This window comes from Euprymna scolopes, chromosome 8, assembly GCF_053919585.1.
Source record: "Euprymna scolopes isolate OS-2025 chromosome 8, ASM5391958v1, whole genome shotgun sequence".
Taxonomy (NCBI): Eukaryota; Metazoa; Mollusca; class Cephalopoda; order Sepiida; family Sepiolidae; genus Euprymna; species Euprymna scolopes.
Genome location: NC_136489.1, coordinates 139980250 through 140002354, shown reverse-complemented (window position 1 = coordinate 140002354; position 22105 = coordinate 139980250). Strand labels below are relative to the sequence as shown.

At 43.7% G+C, this 22105-nt stretch overlaps 1 protein-coding gene across 2 annotated transcripts in view; it reads right to left on the bottom strand.

Moving 5' to 3' along the window:
• LOC145283786 (signal recognition particle subunit SRP72-like) overlaps nucleotides 1-22105 on the bottom strand; it is a 208321-nt gene that overhangs the window by 5308 nt on the left and 180908 nt on the right. For both annotated transcript variants that reach the window (XM_080132853.1, XM_080132852.1), the window contains exons 18-20: nucleotides 3097-3146; nucleotides 2514-2627; nucleotides 2198-2237 (exon numbers count right to left, since the gene is read on the bottom strand). In XM_080132853.1, coding sequence (XP_079988979.1) covers nucleotides 2198-2237; nucleotides 2514-2627; nucleotides 3097-3146 — 204 coding nt within the window. The remainder of the gene's footprint in view (nucleotides 1-2197; nucleotides 2238-2513; nucleotides 2628-3096; nucleotides 3147-22105) is intronic.

Sequence of the window (22105 nt, the reverse complement as noted above, 5' to 3'; positions counted from 1 at the left end):
TTCAATCTAATAATACGTCCCACTTTGTCAACTAAGCTCCAACCCCTGTCCCATCGCCATAATGTTGCATCTCTTCCTGTTTTTACACATATTTTAATGAATTCGTTACACTTGTGCCACCTTGATGTACATATTACCAATAAATCCATTAGCAACAAAATCTCACCCCTTCACTGTTGAGGTCCCTTAATGCTAGAAAGCTTTCTACCTTTATAGTTTCTTCCCTCGAATAGCTAAACTTTGGAATACCCATCCTGCTACTAGCTTCACTTACTGTATTAATATGCAGAAGTTTAAATGTAACGTAAACCAACATCTTGTTAACCTTTCCTAGGTCTAGTGCCAAATGGTAGCCCCTTACGTGCAAGTGCCGATATGCTTTGTTAGGGTTGAACATGAGTAAAATATCAGTTGGCATGCTTCATTAACCGTAACTTTTTTTTTTTTTAAGCATAACCCACCACAAGAGCTACTTAGGGATAACAACACAATTTTATGAGTGGAGTGTAAATCTGAGATATCTGCATATGGCTCAGCCAGAAATAGCAGAGCAGAGCGATACTATGATACTATGATAGCATAAAACAAATTGTGACTAGGATGTGCTGTTCCATACCAGAAACTGTTTACTGGCAAAATGTAACCCCAAAAACTAATGCTTCCCATTTGACCATACCAACCAATACGTTTTACTGTTATGAAATCCAGACAATAGGGTTGATGTTGCGCCATCATCACTTGTTCTGAACTGTCCTTACTAGGTTGAAGGTGAAGGTGTGGGTGAAGGCACCCGAAAATTGCTGTAGCACGAAATTTGGATCAAGTAACAGAAATAACCAGTCGACGGTCTGGATTGGTGGATGGAATGGACATGTTAGGAACCTGCATCCCTGCTACAGTGTCCTCTTATCAGAAGATTTTGACAGCATGTCTTCAAAACGCTGGTCAGAGAGTTCTGATACGTGACAATGAAACAGAGTTTGACAATTTCACCTGAGACAGATGTAAATGTCCACATCTCCAAAGAATCCCTACTTTTGCAAAGTAACACCAGACAAAAATGGCTGCTGATGGAATGCTGCCTGCATGATCATGAGATCAGAGGGGGTAGGGTAATGATTGAGAAGCAAAAAAATAAGTGACCATAATTAGCATGTGCCTGCTGTAAGGAAACAGTAACATGTGAACCTAGAACCATTAAGATACAAGGTGAGGGTAATTATGCAAATTTAGGCGCCAATAAGTGGTGGAGTACCAAATCCCTACAGTCCTCTGTTAGACATGTCTAAGTGGCAATATGCCTTGGTTGGGTTGGAGTGAAAAAAAAAAAAGATTAAAAAGTAAATTTAAAAATTAAAAAGATATTTTGCGCAATGGACTTGTTTTTAGACTAGTCATTCATGTGTACTTTTTTTTTTGGTGAAAAAGGATTGCTGCTAATGCAAAAAACATTTTCGTTATTAGTGAAGAGAAGAAAATAATCTGGTAGTCATGTGTGTTCTTTTAACTCAAAATAATTTGACTGAAATAGAAATTAATTACCTAAATACATCTACCAGCTACAGAAATTATATGTCAACAGGACAAATGCAGAACCATTCAACAAGGGTGAACAAGTACATTTCGCTGGTTTACATTATGTTTCATTACAAGAATGTTGTTTCTGATTGGTTCATAAAATAATTTATTTGCATCTGCTGCAACATGATTAGTTGATTTTTCTATTTGTTTACACCCAAACATTCCCAGGTTTGTACTGACTTTGTTTTGAGAAAGACATCATCTTTGACAGGAGACAAAACACGACAGTGAAAACGTGTTACCTGAGAATGATGTAGTGAACGGAGGCAGTGAACATTTTGCATATCAGTTGCATTAGATTTTATTAGATGCATCTACATAATAAATGTGCATTCTTTTAAATATCTTCAATGAATCATTTCATTTGAATAAAATATCCTTTCAAATCACATTATGAACTCAACTAGTAGATTTATCTTTGTCAGTTCCCATTACATTTCCAGATGTTCAAGTGCAGAGATGTTTTCACTTGTCTTCAGAGAACAAATTTTCTGACTTAAAAAATGCTAAATAAATTTATATAAATTGGTTGAAATGCAAGTTTGAGCAAGGTATTGTGAAAAGGATTTAAAATTCAAATAGAATATTAAAAAAAATTTTTTTTTTAATAACTCACATGTCTCCTGAAGGTGTAGTGGCACCTTGTGTTCCTTTACCTGAGGAAAATATATAGCAAAAATGTAAGTAAATATCTTATTATAAGAAAAATAACCATTTATTTTTCTGAAATTGCATTCAAGTGAGTATATAAATAGAATGTCATTAAAACTTGTATATTCATATAATCTTCCTGATTTAGTCATACCTTTATTAATTTTATGTTAAAATGCAATGAACATTATCAAAAGAAAAATATACACAAAGGTTCATTATTTAACAAATACACAATTATATATATAAAAAAAAAAAAAACCTGTTCAAAAGTAACTTACCAATATTTTTATTCTTGTCTTTACGTTTTCCTCGGTAATAAGATCTCTCTTTTCGCGGCAACCATCGTTCAGGGTCAGGGGTAACATTTGGATCATAGATTTTGGGGAGTTTAGCTATTAAAAAAGCAACAGATTAAAAATAATGTAAAAACTTAGATTTTTATTGTTCAATTTCAGTTATGAGATCAGCTAAAATGATTATTTCAATTACTAAGTTTTAACTATGGATAAAAAAATTCTAGTACTTAAGAATTTTTAATTCTTTATTATAAACTAATATACAAAAGATGCCAAGAATGGTTTGAATGAAAAGGATTTCATTTGTACAAGCTATAAATATATGTAAAATGATCAAACCAATTCACAAAATGCATAACGTAGGCAATTCTATTGCTTTAGAATCATTTTATTGATAGATTTATGTGACCTCTAGATTTGAATAAAACATACAAAACATTGGTAACCAAAAATAATATTTTAAATAATAAAGACATAATTAGTGTATTGATGTAGTTGAAATGAAAGTGAACATGGAGATACGTGAGAAAATGTTCAGATTAAAAATTTCTTTTTGAAGTCTTACTTTTCTTCTTCTTTTTCTTCTTTTTCATGTGTAGCAGCAGAATTCCATCACTGGAACAAATTTAAAAACTCATCAATCAGAATAAAATGCATACTATCTCTATCTTAATCTTTACCTTCTTGGAGTATTTATTTATTTTAACATACTTTATAAAATTTCCATTCACCTATAACACTTCATTTTCCGTTATGAAATTAAGATCATTTAACTACCTGACAAAGAAAAGAAAATTAATGAATTTCTTCATTAAATATCAATACATCATATACTTTTACTACATTTAACATTATGTTTTTATATGATTTCTCCTCAATAAATTCAAGAGAAATTTCTTGTTTGTTAGAATTTCAACTCCTTGATTTTCTCGTCTTAATCATCGTTACTGGGTTGGGACATAACGGAATAGAAGCTTTATATTTTTTTATATTTTCCAAAAGTTATAAGTCCAAAAAAGAGCCAAAAGAGCCATTATTTTAATCGAAGAAACATCCAATGTCTATATTATTCTTTCAGATTATAATCTTAGTTAGCCAAAGGGAGTGACATAATAGAACCCCATTCTCTGATGATATGTAAAGACACTGCAATAGAAACAATTGCATTTGCAAGTGATTTTTCCAAGTGGCAACTAGAAACAATAAAATGCTTATCTTTTGGCGATTGTGTTTTTTTCCAAAGCTCATTGTTGAATAAAAAATGTTTTATTAAAAAAATTATTTAAACAAAAACAGGTTTAATAGAACTTTTTTAATGAAAAAAATCTGAAGAAATTTGAATTTTTATACCTTCAAGTCTCCATATAAAAGTTTGATGCATATTTAGAAGAAAAATTTTTTATGATCTATGTATTCATCATGGAATGGAGATGGCATATTCCAAAAATCACATAAATTGATTAAGTATTTTTAATTAAGACAATCAAAATTTACGTTTATTGATAAAAATAAAATAAAATGAAATAAAAAAATAATAAATAAAAAATAAAATAAAATATTAAAATAAAATAATAAAATAGAATAAAAAAAAAAAAAATAAATAAATCTTGTTAGTTGCATGGAGTTGTCTGCCTTTTATTCAAAAAACATTCTAAATCAACATGGCTGTTTCCAACCCTCTTCTTTTCTTGCTTTCTCATAAAATTCGATTTAAAAAAAAATTGATTATTTTTATGTACATCATAAAAATGTCATTTCTGTATTTTTTTTTTATAAAATCAGCGTAATTTTAAATAGGAACCTAAAATACTTTATAAATCAAAAAAAAAAATTTTGTTAGAAATTAATGTTCAATGAGTATTTTATTTAAATGTTTCCTTTACAAGAATTTACAAATTTCTAAATAATCAATTTTTTGAAACCCACCTAAACAAGGCCGATAGCCATTAGTCGTGTGCTCTCGTGTAATGAATGAATGTGTGAATGTAGGATTGACATGAAATTCTTAAAGATAAACTAAAATGACCGAAAAATGGGCTGAAATGACTTAAATAAATAAAAAGTAAATGACTTAGAATGACTTTAATGAACTTAAGGATGAATTGAATGACCTTAAGAATGACTTGAATGCTTAAAAAATAACTGGAATCCTTCAAAAACAACTTCAATGATCTGGAGAATGACTTGAATGGCTTTGAGACTGACTGGTTGTAAAATGGGTGATCATTTTACATTAAATTAATACAGAAAAGTGATCCCCCACTTTATATCACAAAGTTACAAACATAAGTACAGCATGTAGTAAGAACAGATACTACACTTTGATCTTGGCCAAATCGGCCTTGTGCCTAATTTGCTCCTCCACCGAGCAAATTAGGCACAAGGCCGACTTTTAATGTGAGGAGTGAAGGGGAAATGGGGACTAACTCCCCAGGAAGTAGGGGAGCTGGATAGTGACAATTGGTATAAAGGGTTTCCCCTACAATGACCAAGGTCTTATATGTGGGGTTGCCCCACATATGGTCTTTGCTTGCAGTATCTGCCGGAACAGACGCTACACTTTGATCTTGGCCAAAAGGCCAAGAAAAGGGTATTTATTTGCTCCCCCACCGAGCAAATTAGGCACAAGGCCAATTTTTAATGTGAGGAGTGAAAGGGAAATGGGGACCAGGGGAGCTGGATAGTGACAATTGGTATGAAGGGTTGACCCCACATATGGTCTTTGCTTGCAGTATCTGCCGGAACAGATACTACACTTTGATCTTGTTTTTAGTTTATTTCCGTAATGAAAAAATTTTACAATTAAATAATGAGAAATTAAAAAAATAAAAGCAAAAAATTAACATTTGTAAACAAACTTAGGCACAAGGCCATACAAGAAGTGGGATGGGGAGTGTTGCAGGGTCTTTGTTACTAAAGTGAACATGGAGTCTTTGGCGACTTTACTCTTGACTAGCAACATTTACCAAAATACCTCATTCTCTCTGTGGACTCTAAACTAACTAATGAAAACCCCAGCGTTTTTGCAAAAAAGAATATATTTACAATTTCTGTGTGTAAAAATTTTTTTTTATTTTTATTAAAATGTGTGTGCATGTGAAAAAAGTCCAATTCATTGGAAAATAAAGAGTTCTTGAATTTGGAAGAGAAACAATTCGTGTTGTGGAGTGGGAAATCTAGAAAAAATATACAAAAAATAAAATTGCCATGTGCAGAGCTAATCTAGAAAGTTAGATAACTTACTGTTTTCCGGGGCACTGAAAACAAGCGGGAAGATCCCTAGTGGAGATTGGGAAGAATTCTTATCAGGTGTAGGGAGGAAAAATAAATAATTGTCAAAAACAAAAAAGAGGAAAGATGGGGAGGGGGGGGCGACCTTCGAGTAGGGGTTGACCAGGGGGTGATAAAACAAAAAGATAGGGACGGGGGTAGGCTAGCCTCGGAAGGTTCTCTAGTGCCAAAAAACAAACAATCGGGGGACAGGATCTCATTTGTACCACCAGTCAAGAGTCTCTTTACTTTTTATTTGTCTAACCTAGCGGGATGAGCTCCGTGTGTGCCATGCTTATGGTGGTAACACGAATTCAAACTTGGCGCCTTGTCAGATGCACAAGCTAGCGTCATGCACCCACCTCTTGTCAAAGGCCACTCGAGGCAACCTCTTCCAATCGCATCTGATCTTTACTTTAAGCAGATGCTTAAAGTAGACGATCAGATCCCGATCCGGAACAGATATCCCTTCGCGGACTTGCTTGAGGCGTGTGAATCATATGACCATCCTCGCTACTCCTAGTACCGCTAGAAAAACCATTCTTTTCTCCCTAGGCAGCAGCGGATCAATGTTCTTCATAAAATATGGTTCGTCAAGTTCAAGCCAGCGATTGGCATCGATGCGAGCCGTTACCTCATTGACGTACCCTAGGAGGGTCTTGAGCCTGCTGCAGTGGAAAAAGGCATGAACGGCGGTTTCCCTCATGTCTTCATCGCAGCACAGGCAGTAGACCCGGGTTTCTTCATTATACAGGTTGAGTTATTCAAGGAGGGGCAGTGCGTTCCGGACAAGTCGCCAGGTAAGGGAAAATTCCGAGTTTGTAAGAAAGTCCCGACCCGGCGCCCAACTCCACTGGGAGCGGACTTCCTCTAACGACATCCCCGTCTGTTTCACTAGCGGTTCCTTTGTGCTACGCCCCACTAGCTCCCGATAAAGCCTGTTCCTAGACTGTTTGAGGACACTGGTCCCCGGCAACGCTCTAAGTGTGGACCGGCATTCGATGTAAAATGTTTGTTCCCCCCTCGGTCTTCTCCGAGCTTCGACCAAGGGGTCGGGTGTGAGATTGGAAAACGAGCTTCCAACCGCAGTGACCCATGGAACATCTATGTACAATGAATGGCTCAGAAAGGCCAACCTCTCTGCGTGCTTGTGACATCCCAAACCTTCCTTGCTCAGATTTTGAACACAGACCTTTCTGCAAACATAATGCTTACCCTCGTTCCACAGGAGTGTGTCGAGGTGCTCCTGTAAGCTGGTTCGTCGTTTTGCAGGGAGGGGAAGTACAGACAGACGGTAAAGGATGAGCAGATAGACGTATGTAGCACACGCCTCCGCCCGACCCTTCAAGGACAATTTCCTTCGAACCCAAATCTTTACAGAGGATTCGACCTTGGTCTCTACTTCCGACCAGTTTTTCTACAGCTGGAGACCCGGTCCGAACCACACACCGAGGATCCGGACCGAGCCGTCGGTCCAACTGAAGATGCCCGGAAGCGAATTTACTCCGGTCCAGGCACCCAACCGCAGACCCACCGATTTACTGCAATTGAAGACGGCCCTCATAAATTCTTTGTATCGAGCGAGCGCCTCGGTGACCACTTGAATGTCCGTGGGGCAAGACACAAACACGATTACGTCATCGGCGAACGCGGAAACCCTGGCTCGTATGCCTCCAGTGTGTCCCTTAACTTGCGTAGGAGAGGTTCCAACGCCAGAACGTACAAGAGAGGTGACAGCGGACAACCTGTCGCACCGACTGGGAGACGGCAAAAGACTGACAGCTTACCGTTGATCTGCATTGCTACCGTCAGCCTGTCATACAGTAGAGATCCACTTGCGGAAGTCTGGATTAAATCCGGCGGTCTCCAGCACAGATCCCAGGAACCGATGGTCCACCCTATCAAAAGCCTTGGACTGATCCAAGCTGATCAGAACGGCCTCGGCGTCGTCTTCTGTCCCCTCTATGATCGTGCGTATCAGATGAATATTGTCCTGAATCAATCTCCCCTTCACAGCATAGCTCTGGTCTGGTTCGATCAAGTCAGTGATGACAACCTGCAACCGATTCGCAAGAACCTTGGCCCAAATCTTTAACTCTGTGTTTAGCAGAGTCAAGGGCCTGAAATCGTCTAAATCTTCCTCCCCACCATGCCATTGACCTTTCCTCAGCAATGTGATCACTCCCTTGGTCACTTGCCCAGGGATGGAGCCCCGAACAAACCAATAGTTGAACATATCCTTCAGAATGGGGACCAACATGGGCGACAGCCTCAAGTAGAATTCGTAGGGTAGACCATCAAGCCCCGGGAACCTGTTGCAGCCGACTTGCTTCAACGCAGTAATGATCTCATGTTCTGCAACAAGATCATCACAGCTAGCCGCTCAAGCCGCCGTGAGGCGGAGTGAGTTGACCAAATTGCGAGGGGTTTCGAAAGCATCTATCGGAGCGCTTCACCCAACTACTCAGACTCGGGATCGACGACCCCGAGTCTGAGTAGTTGGGTGAAGCGCTCCGATAGATGCTTTCGAAACCCCTCGCAAATCTCCCGCTTCGATACGAGGGCGTGCCCTTCCACGTCGTTTACTTTTCGAATGTACCCGTCCGAGCCGCGCCTTAGATTAACATTACATTACATTAACAGCCTCATTTGAGACATTCATTAGCCCAGCCTTCGTACCGCTTGCTAGCCAAGCGGTTGAGGTCTTGTTTAGCTAATGCTATCCCTAGCCCCCCCCCCCCACCGCCCGGGTCAGCCTATTCTCTATCTGCTTCTGGGCCTTAGCCTTATCTAGCGTGAGGCGTTGGCTGTACTGGACCGAGAAGCGTCTAATCTTAGCCTTGAGACTAACCCACCACTTACTCCCAGTAACCGCCCCCACTAATGCCCGTTGGATTATCTCTGTAACCTTCAACCAGTAATCCTCCAGCTCCAACAAGGCGCTGTTGAACATCCGGCCAGTTTAGGCCTAGAGCTCAAGTTCAGACGGGCCATAACTAGTTTATGGTCTGAGTGTCCTAAAAGGTGGAACGTTGGGCAAGATAGGAAATCTACATCGCCTCTTCTAACTAACATCCGGTCTAAGTACTTGGATGGGAAGGTGTATTAGGATGCCACGTCCACATCTCCCACCCCGGGTGGTCCAGGCGAAATCTGTCAACTAGGTCGCACGAAGCTATCAGGTCAGACAGACTGCTGTCACACCACACTGACCCACTAGTCCCCCCCGACCTTATCTATTTTGGGATCAAGGATGGCATTCCAATCACCCATTAAGACTACCCTCTCTGGATCATCCACAGCGGAATTAGGCGCATAAACTGCGACTATCCGAAAAACGATTAACGGCAACCTCGACGACAATCGCCCGCCCGTCCCCTTGAACAACATTCACCGATGCTGATAGGGTGCGATTTACTAGCAAGGAGATTCCACGACTATTGCCATATGCTGAGTAAACATCGTAGTCGCTCACCAGCACCTGACAATCCTTGTCACAAATAAAGTGGGTCTCCTGTATAGCGGCAATATCTACCTTGAGGGACACCAGATCTCTCAACACGCGCACGGCCTTGCTTCGACATCTGAGGTCCCTCGCATTATAAGTAGCCAAGTTTAAAGCCATGGTCACCTACCTTATTCAGTGTCACACACGGGCCTGAAATCCTCGGGGGTGAGGACGTGGCAGGCCTGTCCAAGGCTGCCAGTGAGTAAGTCCGGCAAGGGTAATCCATCCTTGTCCACGCCTCCCACGTCGTGAGTTTGAGTGCTCTGTCAAAGGAGGGGTGAGCATAAACAGGGATTCTTTCCTCGCATTGGATATATGATATTGTTCAGTGAGGGATGCTCCCTATCCACTAGCTGCTGGCCTGGGATAGCATCCTTTGCTGCATCTATCATAGCCCAGAGGGCTTCAGTTCTAGCATCCTTGTTGATCCTAATGAAAGTGCTCAACAAAGGAACGTTCTTGAATTTGGTTGGGTCGGCGACGTTGTTGCCACCGACATACACAAAGTTCCTTCTGCTGGCCTTTGAGGACAGGTATTGGTTGCAGAGGGTCCAGTTCGCAAATCCTTTCCCCTGGTAGGAAAGGGAGTTTTTTTGTCTGCTCCGTGCGGACTGGTGGCATAGGTTTTTCCTTGGCCGGGGGAAGAGGAGGAGTGGGGGTAGGAGTGACGGGAGTTGGGGGTGTAGGTTTTTGGGGGTTGGTGTCTACCCTATGCGGGGATGGGTTACGTGAAACTGTTCTGAGGGAGCTTGGGCGGGAGGGGGTTGGTTCTACTGGCTGATTGGGGGTGGGGAGTGTGGGGAGTTCAGCTTCTGTGTTACTATTGTCTTTGTGGGTGGGGGGTGTCTCCTTTAGTCTTCCTGCTCTTCCTCCTCTTGCTCGTCTTTTTGGTGATTGTTGCTGTGGCTGTTTCCTCTGCGTCTGTAGTTGCCTCTACTCCGTCCGACACAATCTCTTCCTCAGAATCTTGGAGCTTCCTTTTGTTGGAGGAAGAGGATGCCTGCGTGTCCATCAGTGTGATGTCGGGTTGGGTTTTGGTCACTATTGCTTGGGCAGGTTTTTGTTGACTCTGCCTTTCTTAGTGATCGTCTCCCAACCTGCTTCTGCTACTGGGCCGGCATTTACTGTGGCTGAGGTTGTGACTTGTGTTGACGCTTGGGCTTCTGCTGGAGTTTTGGTCGGTGCTTTGGTGGGGATTTTTCCCGGGGCTCTTACTGGTTGTTTTTTGAGACAGTCCTTTGCCATGTGTCTCATTTGCTGACAAGCTATTTGTTAAATTTTATTTTACGGAACTGCTCGTTCCACACCTAGGCGGGGAACATGTACTCAAATTTGGCTCCACTTCGTACACACAGACTTGCTACATGTATCCATCTTCTGTCAAATGCCGCGCGATGCAGCCTTCTTCTATCACATCTGATCTTCACCCGTAGTTGGTGTTCAAAGAAAGCGATCAGATCTTTATCAGAAAAAGACAACACCCCCCGACAACCTTGCAGACGCGACGTCCAAATCACCATTCTCGCCACGGCCAGGATCGTAACGTAGACCATTTGTCTTTCCTGGTCCCATGGCAGCCTCACATTGTCCACGACATTGGATACGGTAATTGGGCGAGGATGCTCAGGATCGATGCGAGCCGTCACCTCGCTGATATACGACCAGTACCGGCGGAGTTCGTGGCAATTGAAAAAAGCATGATCAGTCGTTTCCAGGGCCATTGTCCCACAACAAGGACAATCAAGTAACTCCAAAAACTCGGAACTGCATTGCATGTTGTTGAGTGGAAGTGCATTTCGCGTCAATCGCCAGGTCAGAGAGAACTTCGAATTGTTCAGATGACTCGAACCTGGCGCCCAGCTCCACGTGGAGCGGATCTCACTCTGCTGCCAACCCAAACGCGCATAGTGGGTCGGCGGCGACCCTCTTCACTAGATCCCTGAGGAGTTCCCTACGGGTAGCAGTCACAAGTTCGCTGGACCTTGGTAGTCATTTTAGCGTAGGCAGATTCTCCCTGCGGCTTGCGACGACTCTCGATAGAAGGGTCAAGAACGAGGTCGGGGAAGGCGGCAATAACCACGGGGTGCCACGGTTGGTCATCTTGCATATAGTGGCTCAGGAAGGCCAGCCTCTCAGCGTCTCCATGACACTTCAAGTCCGGCATTCCCAAGCCTCCCTCATGCATGTTAATGTAGACATTGGTTACCTCCCTTGCTTCAGTTACATGGTTACCTCCCTTGCTTGTGGTGATATAAATAGGAGTCGGCCATCTTGGTTTAGTCAGTTCGTTCGTACAGTTTAGACAGACTACAAGTGTCTCAACAAATGGTAGCAGAGATATCCCTCTGTGTGCGACAAAACGAAAAAAAAAAAAAAAATTTTTTTTTTTTTGTACAGCTTGTCTGTAGCACTAGACAGATCGGATATCGGATATGGCAACTTCGAACAAACAACCTCCATTGTTGGAGGGGGAGGATGTTTACGAGAACTGGAAACAAGACGTTGAAATGTGGTCGTTGTTCACGGATCTTTCTGAGGAAAAAAAAGGGCCAGCAGTGTTTTTGACGCTACCACCGAATATTAGAGAATGTGTCCGTGAATTGCCAACAACGAAAGAGAACGAAAAATTAGCGCGGACAACGTGTTCTGTTTTGACGTATCAAAACATGAAGGAATCGATAAAGAAAGTATTTGGTGACATTTATCGTGATGAAAATGTACCGGCAGTGAAATCAGAGCCCGAAATCGTCAACTATAATTATTCTAAACCGGGTAACAACAAAAGGCGTTTTCGTCGAGGACAATCTAATCCATGTGACCGAAGTGGAAACGTGTTGTTGTGTTACAAATGTCAGTCTCCGAACCATCTAATTAGAGAGTGTCCTAGAAATACGCCCAGGTTTACGGAAGCGACAGAACAAATACACATTACGTTGTTCATTCAAGAAAATATTTATTTGAACAGTACAAATGAAAAAATCTCAAATCTTGTAAAGGAAACATTTGGAATGGCAGTCTTGGATTCTGCTTGTACTCGCACACTGGCTGGCGAAGTGTGGCTTGATGTTTATTTAGATACTTTAAATGAAAGTGACCTGCAACTAGTGAAGTATACGAACTCAGACCGGAGTTTTTGTTTTGGTGATGGAGTGGCTGTCACAGCAATTAAAGTTGCTAAATTTCCGGTTACACTCGGAGGTATAAGAGTTTATATCGAAGCAGATATTGTGAAAAACGACTTGCCTCTTCTATTAAGTCACAAATCAATGAAGACAGCAGGAATAGTGCTAGATTTCCGGAAAGATATGTGCTGGATTTTTGATAAATGTATTGAACTAAAGACCACAACTTCAGGGCACTATTGTCTCCCCTTAACAAATAAGTTGTTGGATCATAGTGGTACTAAGAACATTGTATTACATGTTCAGAATTTTGGTCAGTGTTCTTTCACAGAAAAAAAAAAAAAAGCAGAAAAACTTCATCGACAGTTTGCTCATGCCTCGAAGGAAAAACTTGTTTCCTTGGTTAAAAAAAGTGGCAAATTCAATGACAAGGAATTTATAAAGGCGATTGAGGAGGTTTGTGAAAACTGTCAAATTTGCCTTAGATTTAAAAAAGCTCCACTGCGACCGGTTGTGGGATTGCCTCTTGGCAATAGATTTAATCACACAGTTTGCATGGATTTGAAAGAGTTCATCCACAATGAGGTGTGGATACTACATCTCATTGATGCCGCTACCAGGTATTCAGCGGCAACATTGATCAAAACAAAGAAGAAGGAGGAGATCATCAAAAACATCTTTATGATGTGGATTACCTATTTCGGATCTCCTGTTCGTTTTCTGAGTGATAATGGGGGTGAATTCAACAACGAACACTATAGACAGATGAATGAAAAACTCAACATAGAGACCTGTACTACTGCCGCAGAAAGTCCATTCAGCAACGGTACTGTAGAACGTCATAATTTGATAGTTGCTGAGGCAATGAAAAAAACAATTGACGATGAGAAGTGTGAACCTGAAATTGCCTTGGCATGGGCTATTTGTGCAAAAAATGCCCTCCTCAATTACTCTAGACACAGTCCAAATGAACTTGTATTCGGTTTCAATGTAAATACACCCTCAATTCTGACAGACCAGTTACCTGCTATGGAGTCCTCTACTACAAGTGACATGGTGAGAAAAAATTTAAATGCTCTCCATAGTGCAAGGAGAAACTTTTTGGAAGCTGAGTCCAGTGAGAGAATTAGGAGAGCTCTCAGGTCTAATGTCAGAACTTATGCTGATGAAGATTATGCTACCGGAGACCAAATCTATTATCGGAGGCAGGGTTTTAAAGGATGGCGTGGTCCAGCAAAAGTGTTAGGCAGAGAAGGCCAGTTTGTCTTAATCAGACATGGCGGAGCATTTTATAGGATGCATCCGTGCCAATTGATGAAAGTGAATAAAAACAACGAAAAAAGAACAAAAAAAGCTGAAATGCTGGGAAACACTACAGAAGGGAAGAATGAATACCTTTCAGTTGAGGAGGAGGAGTTGTAGAATCAAGTGGTAGAAAGTGAAGATATAGACAGAGAAGAAGTTGTTGATAGTTCTACCAGTTTAAGAGATAAGACTGAAAAACCTGGCCGAAATAAGACCATAACTTATAAAATAAATGGAAGTGGGGAGTGGAAGAAAGGAAAGGTTATGTCAGTACAGCCTAAATCAACTGGCAAATATAGTCATTGGATCAATATAGAACCTGAGGATGAAAACAAGGATCAAGTTTGTATCAACTGGAATCATATTGATCATTGGAGAGAAGTGCCCCAATATACTGAACAGGAAAATGTAGTCCTGCTCACCGCTGAACAAGAGCAGTCGAAAGCTGTAATGGATGCCAAGCATAAAGAAATAAAAAACATGAACACCTATGAAGTATTTGAATGTGTGCCATACACAGGTCAAAAAACAATATCCACAAGATGGGTGATTACTGAAAAATTCAAGGATAATCAGAAAACAATGAAAGCTCGCCTTGTAGCACGAGGCTATGAAGAAAATAGTAATCTGAAAATGGACTCCCCAACATGTAGCCGTGAAGCTATGCGAATGGTCATGCTAACCGCATCAATAAAGAATTGGATGCTGCAGACCATAGATTTTACCTCAGCCTTTTTGCAAGGTGGTATTTTAGAGAGAGATGTGTACCTGAGGCCACCATCTGATGTTTGTCCTAAATCTCAAGTGTGGAAATTAAAAAGATGCATCTATGGATTGAATGATGCTCCACGGGCATGGTACAAGAGAGTTACTCAGGCTTTGATTGAATTAAAAGGAGTAGCAAGTGCTTATGAAAATGCATTGTTTTTGTGGCATGATATTAAAGGAAATTTGACTGGAATTCTTGCTATGCACGTGGATGATTTTGTTTTCTGTGGAAACACAGAGTTTGAAAGGGATGTGATTGCAACATTGAAAGAAAAATTTAAGGTGGGATCTCATGAAAGTGGAACATTCAAATATGTTGGACTGAATGTTAATCAACAGGAAAATGGGATCACTGTAGAACAAGATCTATATGTATCTTCCATATCTCCAATAGAAATAAGCAAAGGGAGGATACTGAGGAAAAATGATGAACTGAATGAAGAAGAAAAGCATGAGTTGAAGAGACTTGCAGGTCAGATGATGTGGGTTTCAACTCAAACACGCCCTGATATAGCTTTTGATGTGTGTAAAATGAGCAACACTGGAAAGCATCCCAAAGTAAAAGCCTTATTTGAGGCGAATAAAGCCTTATCAAAATTGAAATCCAAGAAGGGTTCTATAACATTTCCAAAATTGGGAAAGCCCTCAGATTTACACATTTTGTGTTATACTGATGCCTCTTATGCCAGTCTGGAAGATGGATCTTCACAGGGTGGTTTTTGTTGTCTTTATTGGAGGAAGTACTGACAAAATGGCCCCCATGTGTTGGGCGTCAAAGAAATTGGACAGAGTGACAAAAAGCCCATTGGCCTCAGAGACTCTTGCTCTGAATGAGGGAGCTGATGCTGGTGTTTTGACTGCGGTTATGATACAAGAGGTATTTCAGTTATCTAAATTGCCAGACGTTCTCTGCAAGACAGATAATGCATCACTTGTGGAGACATTGAATTCCAACAATCTGGTAAGCGATCGACGATTGAGAATAGATGTAGCAAGGCTGAAGGAAATGAAGAGTAGAGGAGAGATACAGATAGAATGGATCAAGGGTTGTGATCAGGTCTCTGATTGTTTGACCAAGGCAGGAGCTTCGTCTGAGCTTCTAAGGGACTTGTTAAATCAGAAATAAATTATTCACTTGAGGACAGCAGCAATGTTAATGTAGACATTGGTTACCTCCCTTGCTTCAGTTACATGGTTACCTCCCTTGCTTGTGGTGATATAAATAGGAGTCGGCCATCTTGGTTTAGTCAGTTCGTTCGTACAGTTTAGACAGACTACAAGTGTCTCAACAATGCGGACGATGAATACAGACCTGTCTGCTTACCCAGTGTCTTCCTCTGTCCCAAAGAAGCGAAAACTAGAGTTCAACAAGAGCTGTTAGGTGTTGTGCAGGCAGGTGAAGTACAGCCAGTCGGTAAAGGATGAGAGGAAAGACATAAATGGCACATGTCTCAGATCTACCTTTAAGGAAAGTTTCCTAGGAAGCCATGAATTGACTGCAGCCTCCACCTTTGACCGTACCTCCAACTAATTTTTGTCAAGCTGGAGACCTGGTCTGAACCACACGCCGAGGATCCGAACCGGGCCATCCGTCCAACTGAAGGGCGTCGGGAGGTTTGCGTTGCCACTCCAGGCACCCAACCACAGTCCTACCGACTTGCTGCGGTTTATCTTGGTCCCTGTAATTCTTTCGTACTGAGTCAGCGCCTCCGACAAGATCTCGATGTCTCTGAAGCTCGACACAAAGACCGTGACATCATCGGCGAATGCGGATACCTTGGCGGCTGAGTCACCAGGTATTGTAATTCTGCGCAGGGCCAAGTTTGCCTCCCCACGTCTCAGCTTGCGGAGCAGGTGCTCCAAAGCCAGGACACAGAGCAGGGGCGACAGCGGACAACCCTGACAAACCGACCGAGAGATAACAAAGGGTTTCGAGTGCTTTCCGTTGACTTGCACGACAGCCGTGGGCTGTCGATACATCACAGAGATCCACTTGCAAAAGTCTGGTTTAACACCGGCGGCCTCTAAGACAGATGCCAAGAAACGATGGTTGACCCTATCGAAAGCTTTGGACTGATCTAAGTTGATCAGCGCAGCTTCCGTGTCATCATCTATTTCCCCCTCTAGGATTGTGCGGATCAGGTGCAAGTTGCAAGTTGCGGATCAGGTGCAAGTTCTGTTCCAGTCAACCAGCTCGCCGATAACAACCTGCAGCCGATTCGACAAGACCTTGGCTAAAATCTTCAACTCTGTGTTTAGCAGAGTTATGGGCCTGTAATCGTCTAACTCTTCCCACCATGCCCATCACCTTTCCTCAGCAATGTGATCACTTCCTTGGTTACCTGCCCTGGGATGGATCCCTGAGCAAACCAATGGTTGAACACATCCGTTAGAATAGTCAGAAACATGGGCGACAGCCTCAAATACAGTTCGTATGGCAAACCATTGAGTCCCGGCGATCTGTCACAGCTAACCTGCTGCAGCGCAGTAAAGACCTCCCGCTCCTGGCCCTCACAACTAACTGCTCTAGCCGTGTCAAAACAGGGAGAGTCGGCCAAATAGTCGCTAAACTCAAGGACCGGAAGATCGGGCTGCTACGTAAAATTTTCCTCAAAATGTTCTCGAAACCCTTTGCAGATCTCCAGAGTCGATTCCAGGGTGCGTCCATCCGGATGTCTAACTTTATCAATGTATTTGTCCGAGCCACGCCTAGAAATCTCACAACGCGCAACAGCGTCAGAGTTGACTGCTTCATTGCCTATCTTTCTAAACCTAGCTCTTACTTTGTAGCGCTCGCTAGTCTCACGCAGAAGGTCCTGTCTAGCTAGTTCCTGACTAACCCTATCACGCTCCCCGGTAGCCCGAGCTAGTTTCTGCTCTAGCTGCTTCTTCATCTAGGCCTTATCTAGTGCGAGGCGCTGGGCATACTTGACAGAAAAGCTTCTAATGTTGACTTTTAGACCTAACCACCACTTACTCCCTGTAACCGCCTCCACTAGAGCCTTTTTAATTAATTTTCCTAACTGGTCTTGGAAGTCTTGTATCTCCAGAAGAGAGGTGTTTAACTTCCAGTACCCCGCTAACTTAGGCCTATTTCCTAGCTTCAACTGGGCCATAACTAGTTTATGGTCTGACTGACCTAACCAAGTGAATGTGAGGCAAGATAGGAAATCTATTTCGCCTATTTCTAACTAGTATCCTATCAAAATAGGTATTCGGATAGGAAGGAACGCTATTGGTCCATGTCCACATCTCCCGCTCTGGATGCTCGACCCGAAAACTGTCAACCAGATCGCATCTAGCCATCAGGTCAGCCAGGCTAGGCTCACATCTTTCCAACCCTCTAGCTTCGCCTCCTACTTTATCTAAATCTGGGCCTAAGATGGCGTTCCAATCCCCCATTAGCACTACCCACTTCCGACAATCTACAAACGTGTGAAGCTGACTGAAGAATGAGACCCTCTCGCGAGCGGTGCTGGGCGCATGAACCGCAATTACCCAAAATACAGAATCTTTTACGGCAACATCGGCCACGATCATCCTGCCCACTGCATCTCTATGAACAACGTCGACTGTCGCGGACAGAGTTCGCTTCACTAGCAAGGAGACCCCCATTCCCTGCGGGCTGCCATATGCTGAGAAAACTTTAAAATCCCGGTTCAGCACCTGACAGTCCAGAGGAAACGAAATGCGTCTCCTGGATCGCAGCAACATCCACTCTCAGGAACAAGAGGTTGTGCCGGAGGCGAGCCGCCCGGCCCGGTGATCTCAAGCCCCTTGCATTCAAACTTGCCAAATTTAAAGACATGGTACCTACTTTTAGGGTGTGTCGCACTTGGCTCCAAAGTCGGTCGACGTAAGGATGCCGACGTTGTACGCGAAGCTCAAAGAGGTCAGGTTTTTCAGGTCCTGGCCTTGTCTCACAATGCCGCCAACGTCTAGGGGAAAGGTCAATTTTAGGGCCTTGTAGAGAGACGGATGGACCCACACTGGGGCCCTTCCCTTGCATTGTTTTGACATTTCGTCAAGGGAAGAGTCGCTTTTTTTAAACAGTTCGATTTCCGGAGAGGCCCCTACCGCTGCCTCCAGAAGTGACCACAAGTCGCTCTTGCAAGTCTTTGGAGTTCTAACGAAAGTTATTAGGAGCAGGGCATCCGGGAAATTTGAGGGGGATGTTAACATCTTTCCCCTCTATCTGTTGGAAATCCAGCAGTGGCTTTAAAGTCTTCCTCTGACGATGTGAGAGGGCCGTAGCCACCGTCAGAGGGTCAAATTGACACAGTTTTAGTCGGTCCTCGAGAGGCAGAGCGACCCCCTCCCTCTCCCGGGTTCATTCGTTTCTTTTTCTCTTTGGGGTGGTGGTTCAGTTTGCATTTGTGTAGGGGTGTGTGTTGGTGCAGTGTCAGATGTTGGTGTGGTGTACGGTGTTGGTGTGGTGTGTGCGGTGTCTGGTTTGGGGGTGGGGGTGGATTTTGTTGTTGTTGCTGTTTGGGATGGTGTAAGCTCATAGGGGGTAGGGGCCACCTTTTCTTCCCCTTCCATCTTTTTAATTTTCTTTCTCTTTTGTTCCTCGAATGGACCGGGGAGTGGGAGAGTTTGTTTTCCCTCCCTCTCGCTGGCAGACTCATCTTCTGAGGAGCAGTCCTTCCTTCTCTTAGTCCTCCATTCAGTTCGTCCGGGGGCCAGTTGTTTGTTCTGCTCCTCTTGCTGTTGTTGATAATGCTTCTGCTTCTGCTGCGGTTGCTGCTGCTTGGGTTGTGACGTCTTTGGCTGCGGCGGTTGCTGGACAATATGTTCTGGTTGCTTGTCCGGAATTGGCTGCAGCGGCTGTTGTTGCTGCGACGCTTGTTTTTTGTCCGCTTGCTGACTGAAATTGGGTGACTTTGTTTTCCCCTTTCGAGTCACTCTGACCCATCCAATGCTGGGGGATGGGTCCACTGGCTTGGTTGTTGTCTCTGCGGCACAAGGCTTGTCGTCAGCTGTAGGGGCTTCGGTCGGATTTCTTTTGAGGCAATCCTTGGCCATGTGTCCCTTCTCCTGACAGAGCCAGCATTGCGGTCTCCATCCCTCTACTATGACGGACATTGTCCCCTCCTCGCACCTCAGTGTCGCTGGTATTTGGTTGAAGCAACCTTTGTCGAGGCGCATCTGGAGTCTGTAGTCTCCAGTCAGGACGTCCCTCTTCTTGCTTGTTGGGGCCACAGAGACCACGTCCCCGTACTGCTTTGCGCCCAGGAGACAGGGGACGTTCAGCACGGCGACATTGGTAACTATTTGGCTAAGGTATTCTGGCTGGAGTCTGATGTTTTTCCAGCGCAGATTTGTCCTATTGGCTGTCTCTTCGGCTTCTCTTTGGGTTGGGAGCAGGACGTCCCACATTGCGTAGCTCCTCCTGCATATGTATTTGGCTGGGATCTTCAGATCCAGGAGGAGGTCCACCATGCTGTCCTTATCTACTCCTGTGAGGCCTCTTTTCTTTGTGTCCGAGGTGATGAAGGACACTATCCTCTTCTTAAGGTCCTCTGCGGCGCCTGGAAGGGGTTTTATTACGTTCCCTTCCGTGAGGTCCTTGTAAGTGGACTCGAAAAGGTCCCGTATTCCTGAGTGGACATTTAGGTTTGTGGACACCATTTAGTGTCTTCATTACTGGCAATGCGGGTCCAAGACAGTGTCGTCTGGCTTGGGTGTTGCTGTTGCTGCTTCTGCTGACCAGGGTTTGGTGGTTTGCCCAGTGGGATGAGAGCTGGCCAGTCGGTGTTGAAAGTTGCTAATCTACCGGTCCCTGCCTCCTGGGTCTCTTTCTTTTTCTTCCTGGGAGGGGATTGTTGGCTCCTGGGTGCCACCTGTTGTGCTCCACCACTTATGGGGGTTGCCTCTGCTCCAGTGTTCTTTGCCAGGCTTTTGTTGCTGGGTATCTCCCTTTCTGGAGGGGTGGCTGGTTGGGGCTTGGTCTCTTGGGGAGCGTTTAAGCACGCTGGATCTTTGGTCACCCTGCCGAGGATATTTAAAGACGCTATTGCTTCACTGATTAGCGCTTTAGTCCTAGCTACTCCATCCTCATCATTTTCCCCTTTTTCCGTAAGGGGGGGGGGTCGGTCGTCCTCTTGGGGAGTTGGAGTGCTACATTTGGGTGATGGTGTAGTGGACTGAGGAGCCGGGGGTTCCATCAGCTGTGGTCCACCTGCAACGTCCATTGTCTCCTCGTCCCTTGATTTCTTCTCCGCTTCTGCTGGGCATTTGCCTTCGTGGGGAGCAGGAGTGGAAGGGGCGTCTTTGGCCAACGAGGATTGAGGAGCAAGAGGTGCCACTGAGTGAGGTTCACCAGAAACGGTACTTGTTCCCTCGTCCGCCATTACCTGTGCTCCCGGGGTCGGGGAGTTGCCCTCTTGGGGAGCTGCTTGTGTGTTTTCTCCCTTCAGTTTATAATCCGGGTGGTACGCCCCGTTGCTTTTTGCTCTCCCTGTTGGGGAGTCGTCCACTTGGGGAGCAGTTTTTCTTGTGGTAGCCCCCTGGCTGGGGGTATCTGTATTGGTGGCCCCCGGGCTGGGGGTGTCCATTTTTTAAAAAAGCTCTCTTCTCTGTATAAACAAAACAATCGCCAAAATGAGTGACGTGGAGTCGGCGTCCAAAGTGAGGAGATAGAACTGAGAGAGGGAGTGAGAAGTTAGTGGAGGGAAGAGAGAAAGTGTTTCCGACCCTCCCTCGCGGGAAGGTCGTAAATTATCAGCTCGGGGGGAGAGCAGAGAAAGACAGACCAAGTGAGGGTGCGGACAGAACGCTACCCAACAAGCTCGTCAGGTGTTCCGGGCACGAGAATGTGTCGTGAGAACAGCACTGTCTAGCGCGGTGTATGTATCAGAGAACAGATACTACACTTTGAGATATTAAATCTTTTATTCATGTTAAAAATACAGTAAAAATCAACGATGAACAAAAAACTTTGGCACATGGTCAACTCAAAAGGGGGGATTGTGGGGGTCGTTGGTCATCCTTGTCACTCCAGAACTAAACAAAATCAAGTTTCTCCCAGCTAGTATCTTCTTTCACCATAATACCGCATTCACCCTTTCATATTGGGGGACGTCCCAGTTTTTAAAACATTTTTTATTGACGTGTAAAAACAAAAAAGATAACAATAAAATGGTACAATAATTCATTTGTGTCGAGGGCGGGGGAAGAAAAAACAAAAGGCTCCCAACCCTGTCTAGTTGATAGACTGCCCGTTCCACTAGCTTTGTAAAAGGAACCTCGCTTCTGCGGGTCAGTCTCTAGGTGGGGATGCCCTCTAGATGGGGGTGAATGGAGAAAAGAAAATTTTGTGGGTAAGGGATGGGGGTTAGTTTGTATTTCTTTCTCTCCAAGATGGGTAAAATTTAGAGGAAGGGGTTAAAACAAAAATTGCAAGTAAGAGGGGATGGGGATCTTGGAGGCTTCCTAATCGGGGAGAGATGGAACACACAGCTAGCTGAGAGACTACTTGTTTAATTTTACTTTACGGAACTGCGTGTTCCACACCTAGGCGGGGAACACGTATTCAAATTTGGCTCCTCTCCGTACACACAAACTTGCTACATGTATCCATCTTCTGTCAAATGCCGCAC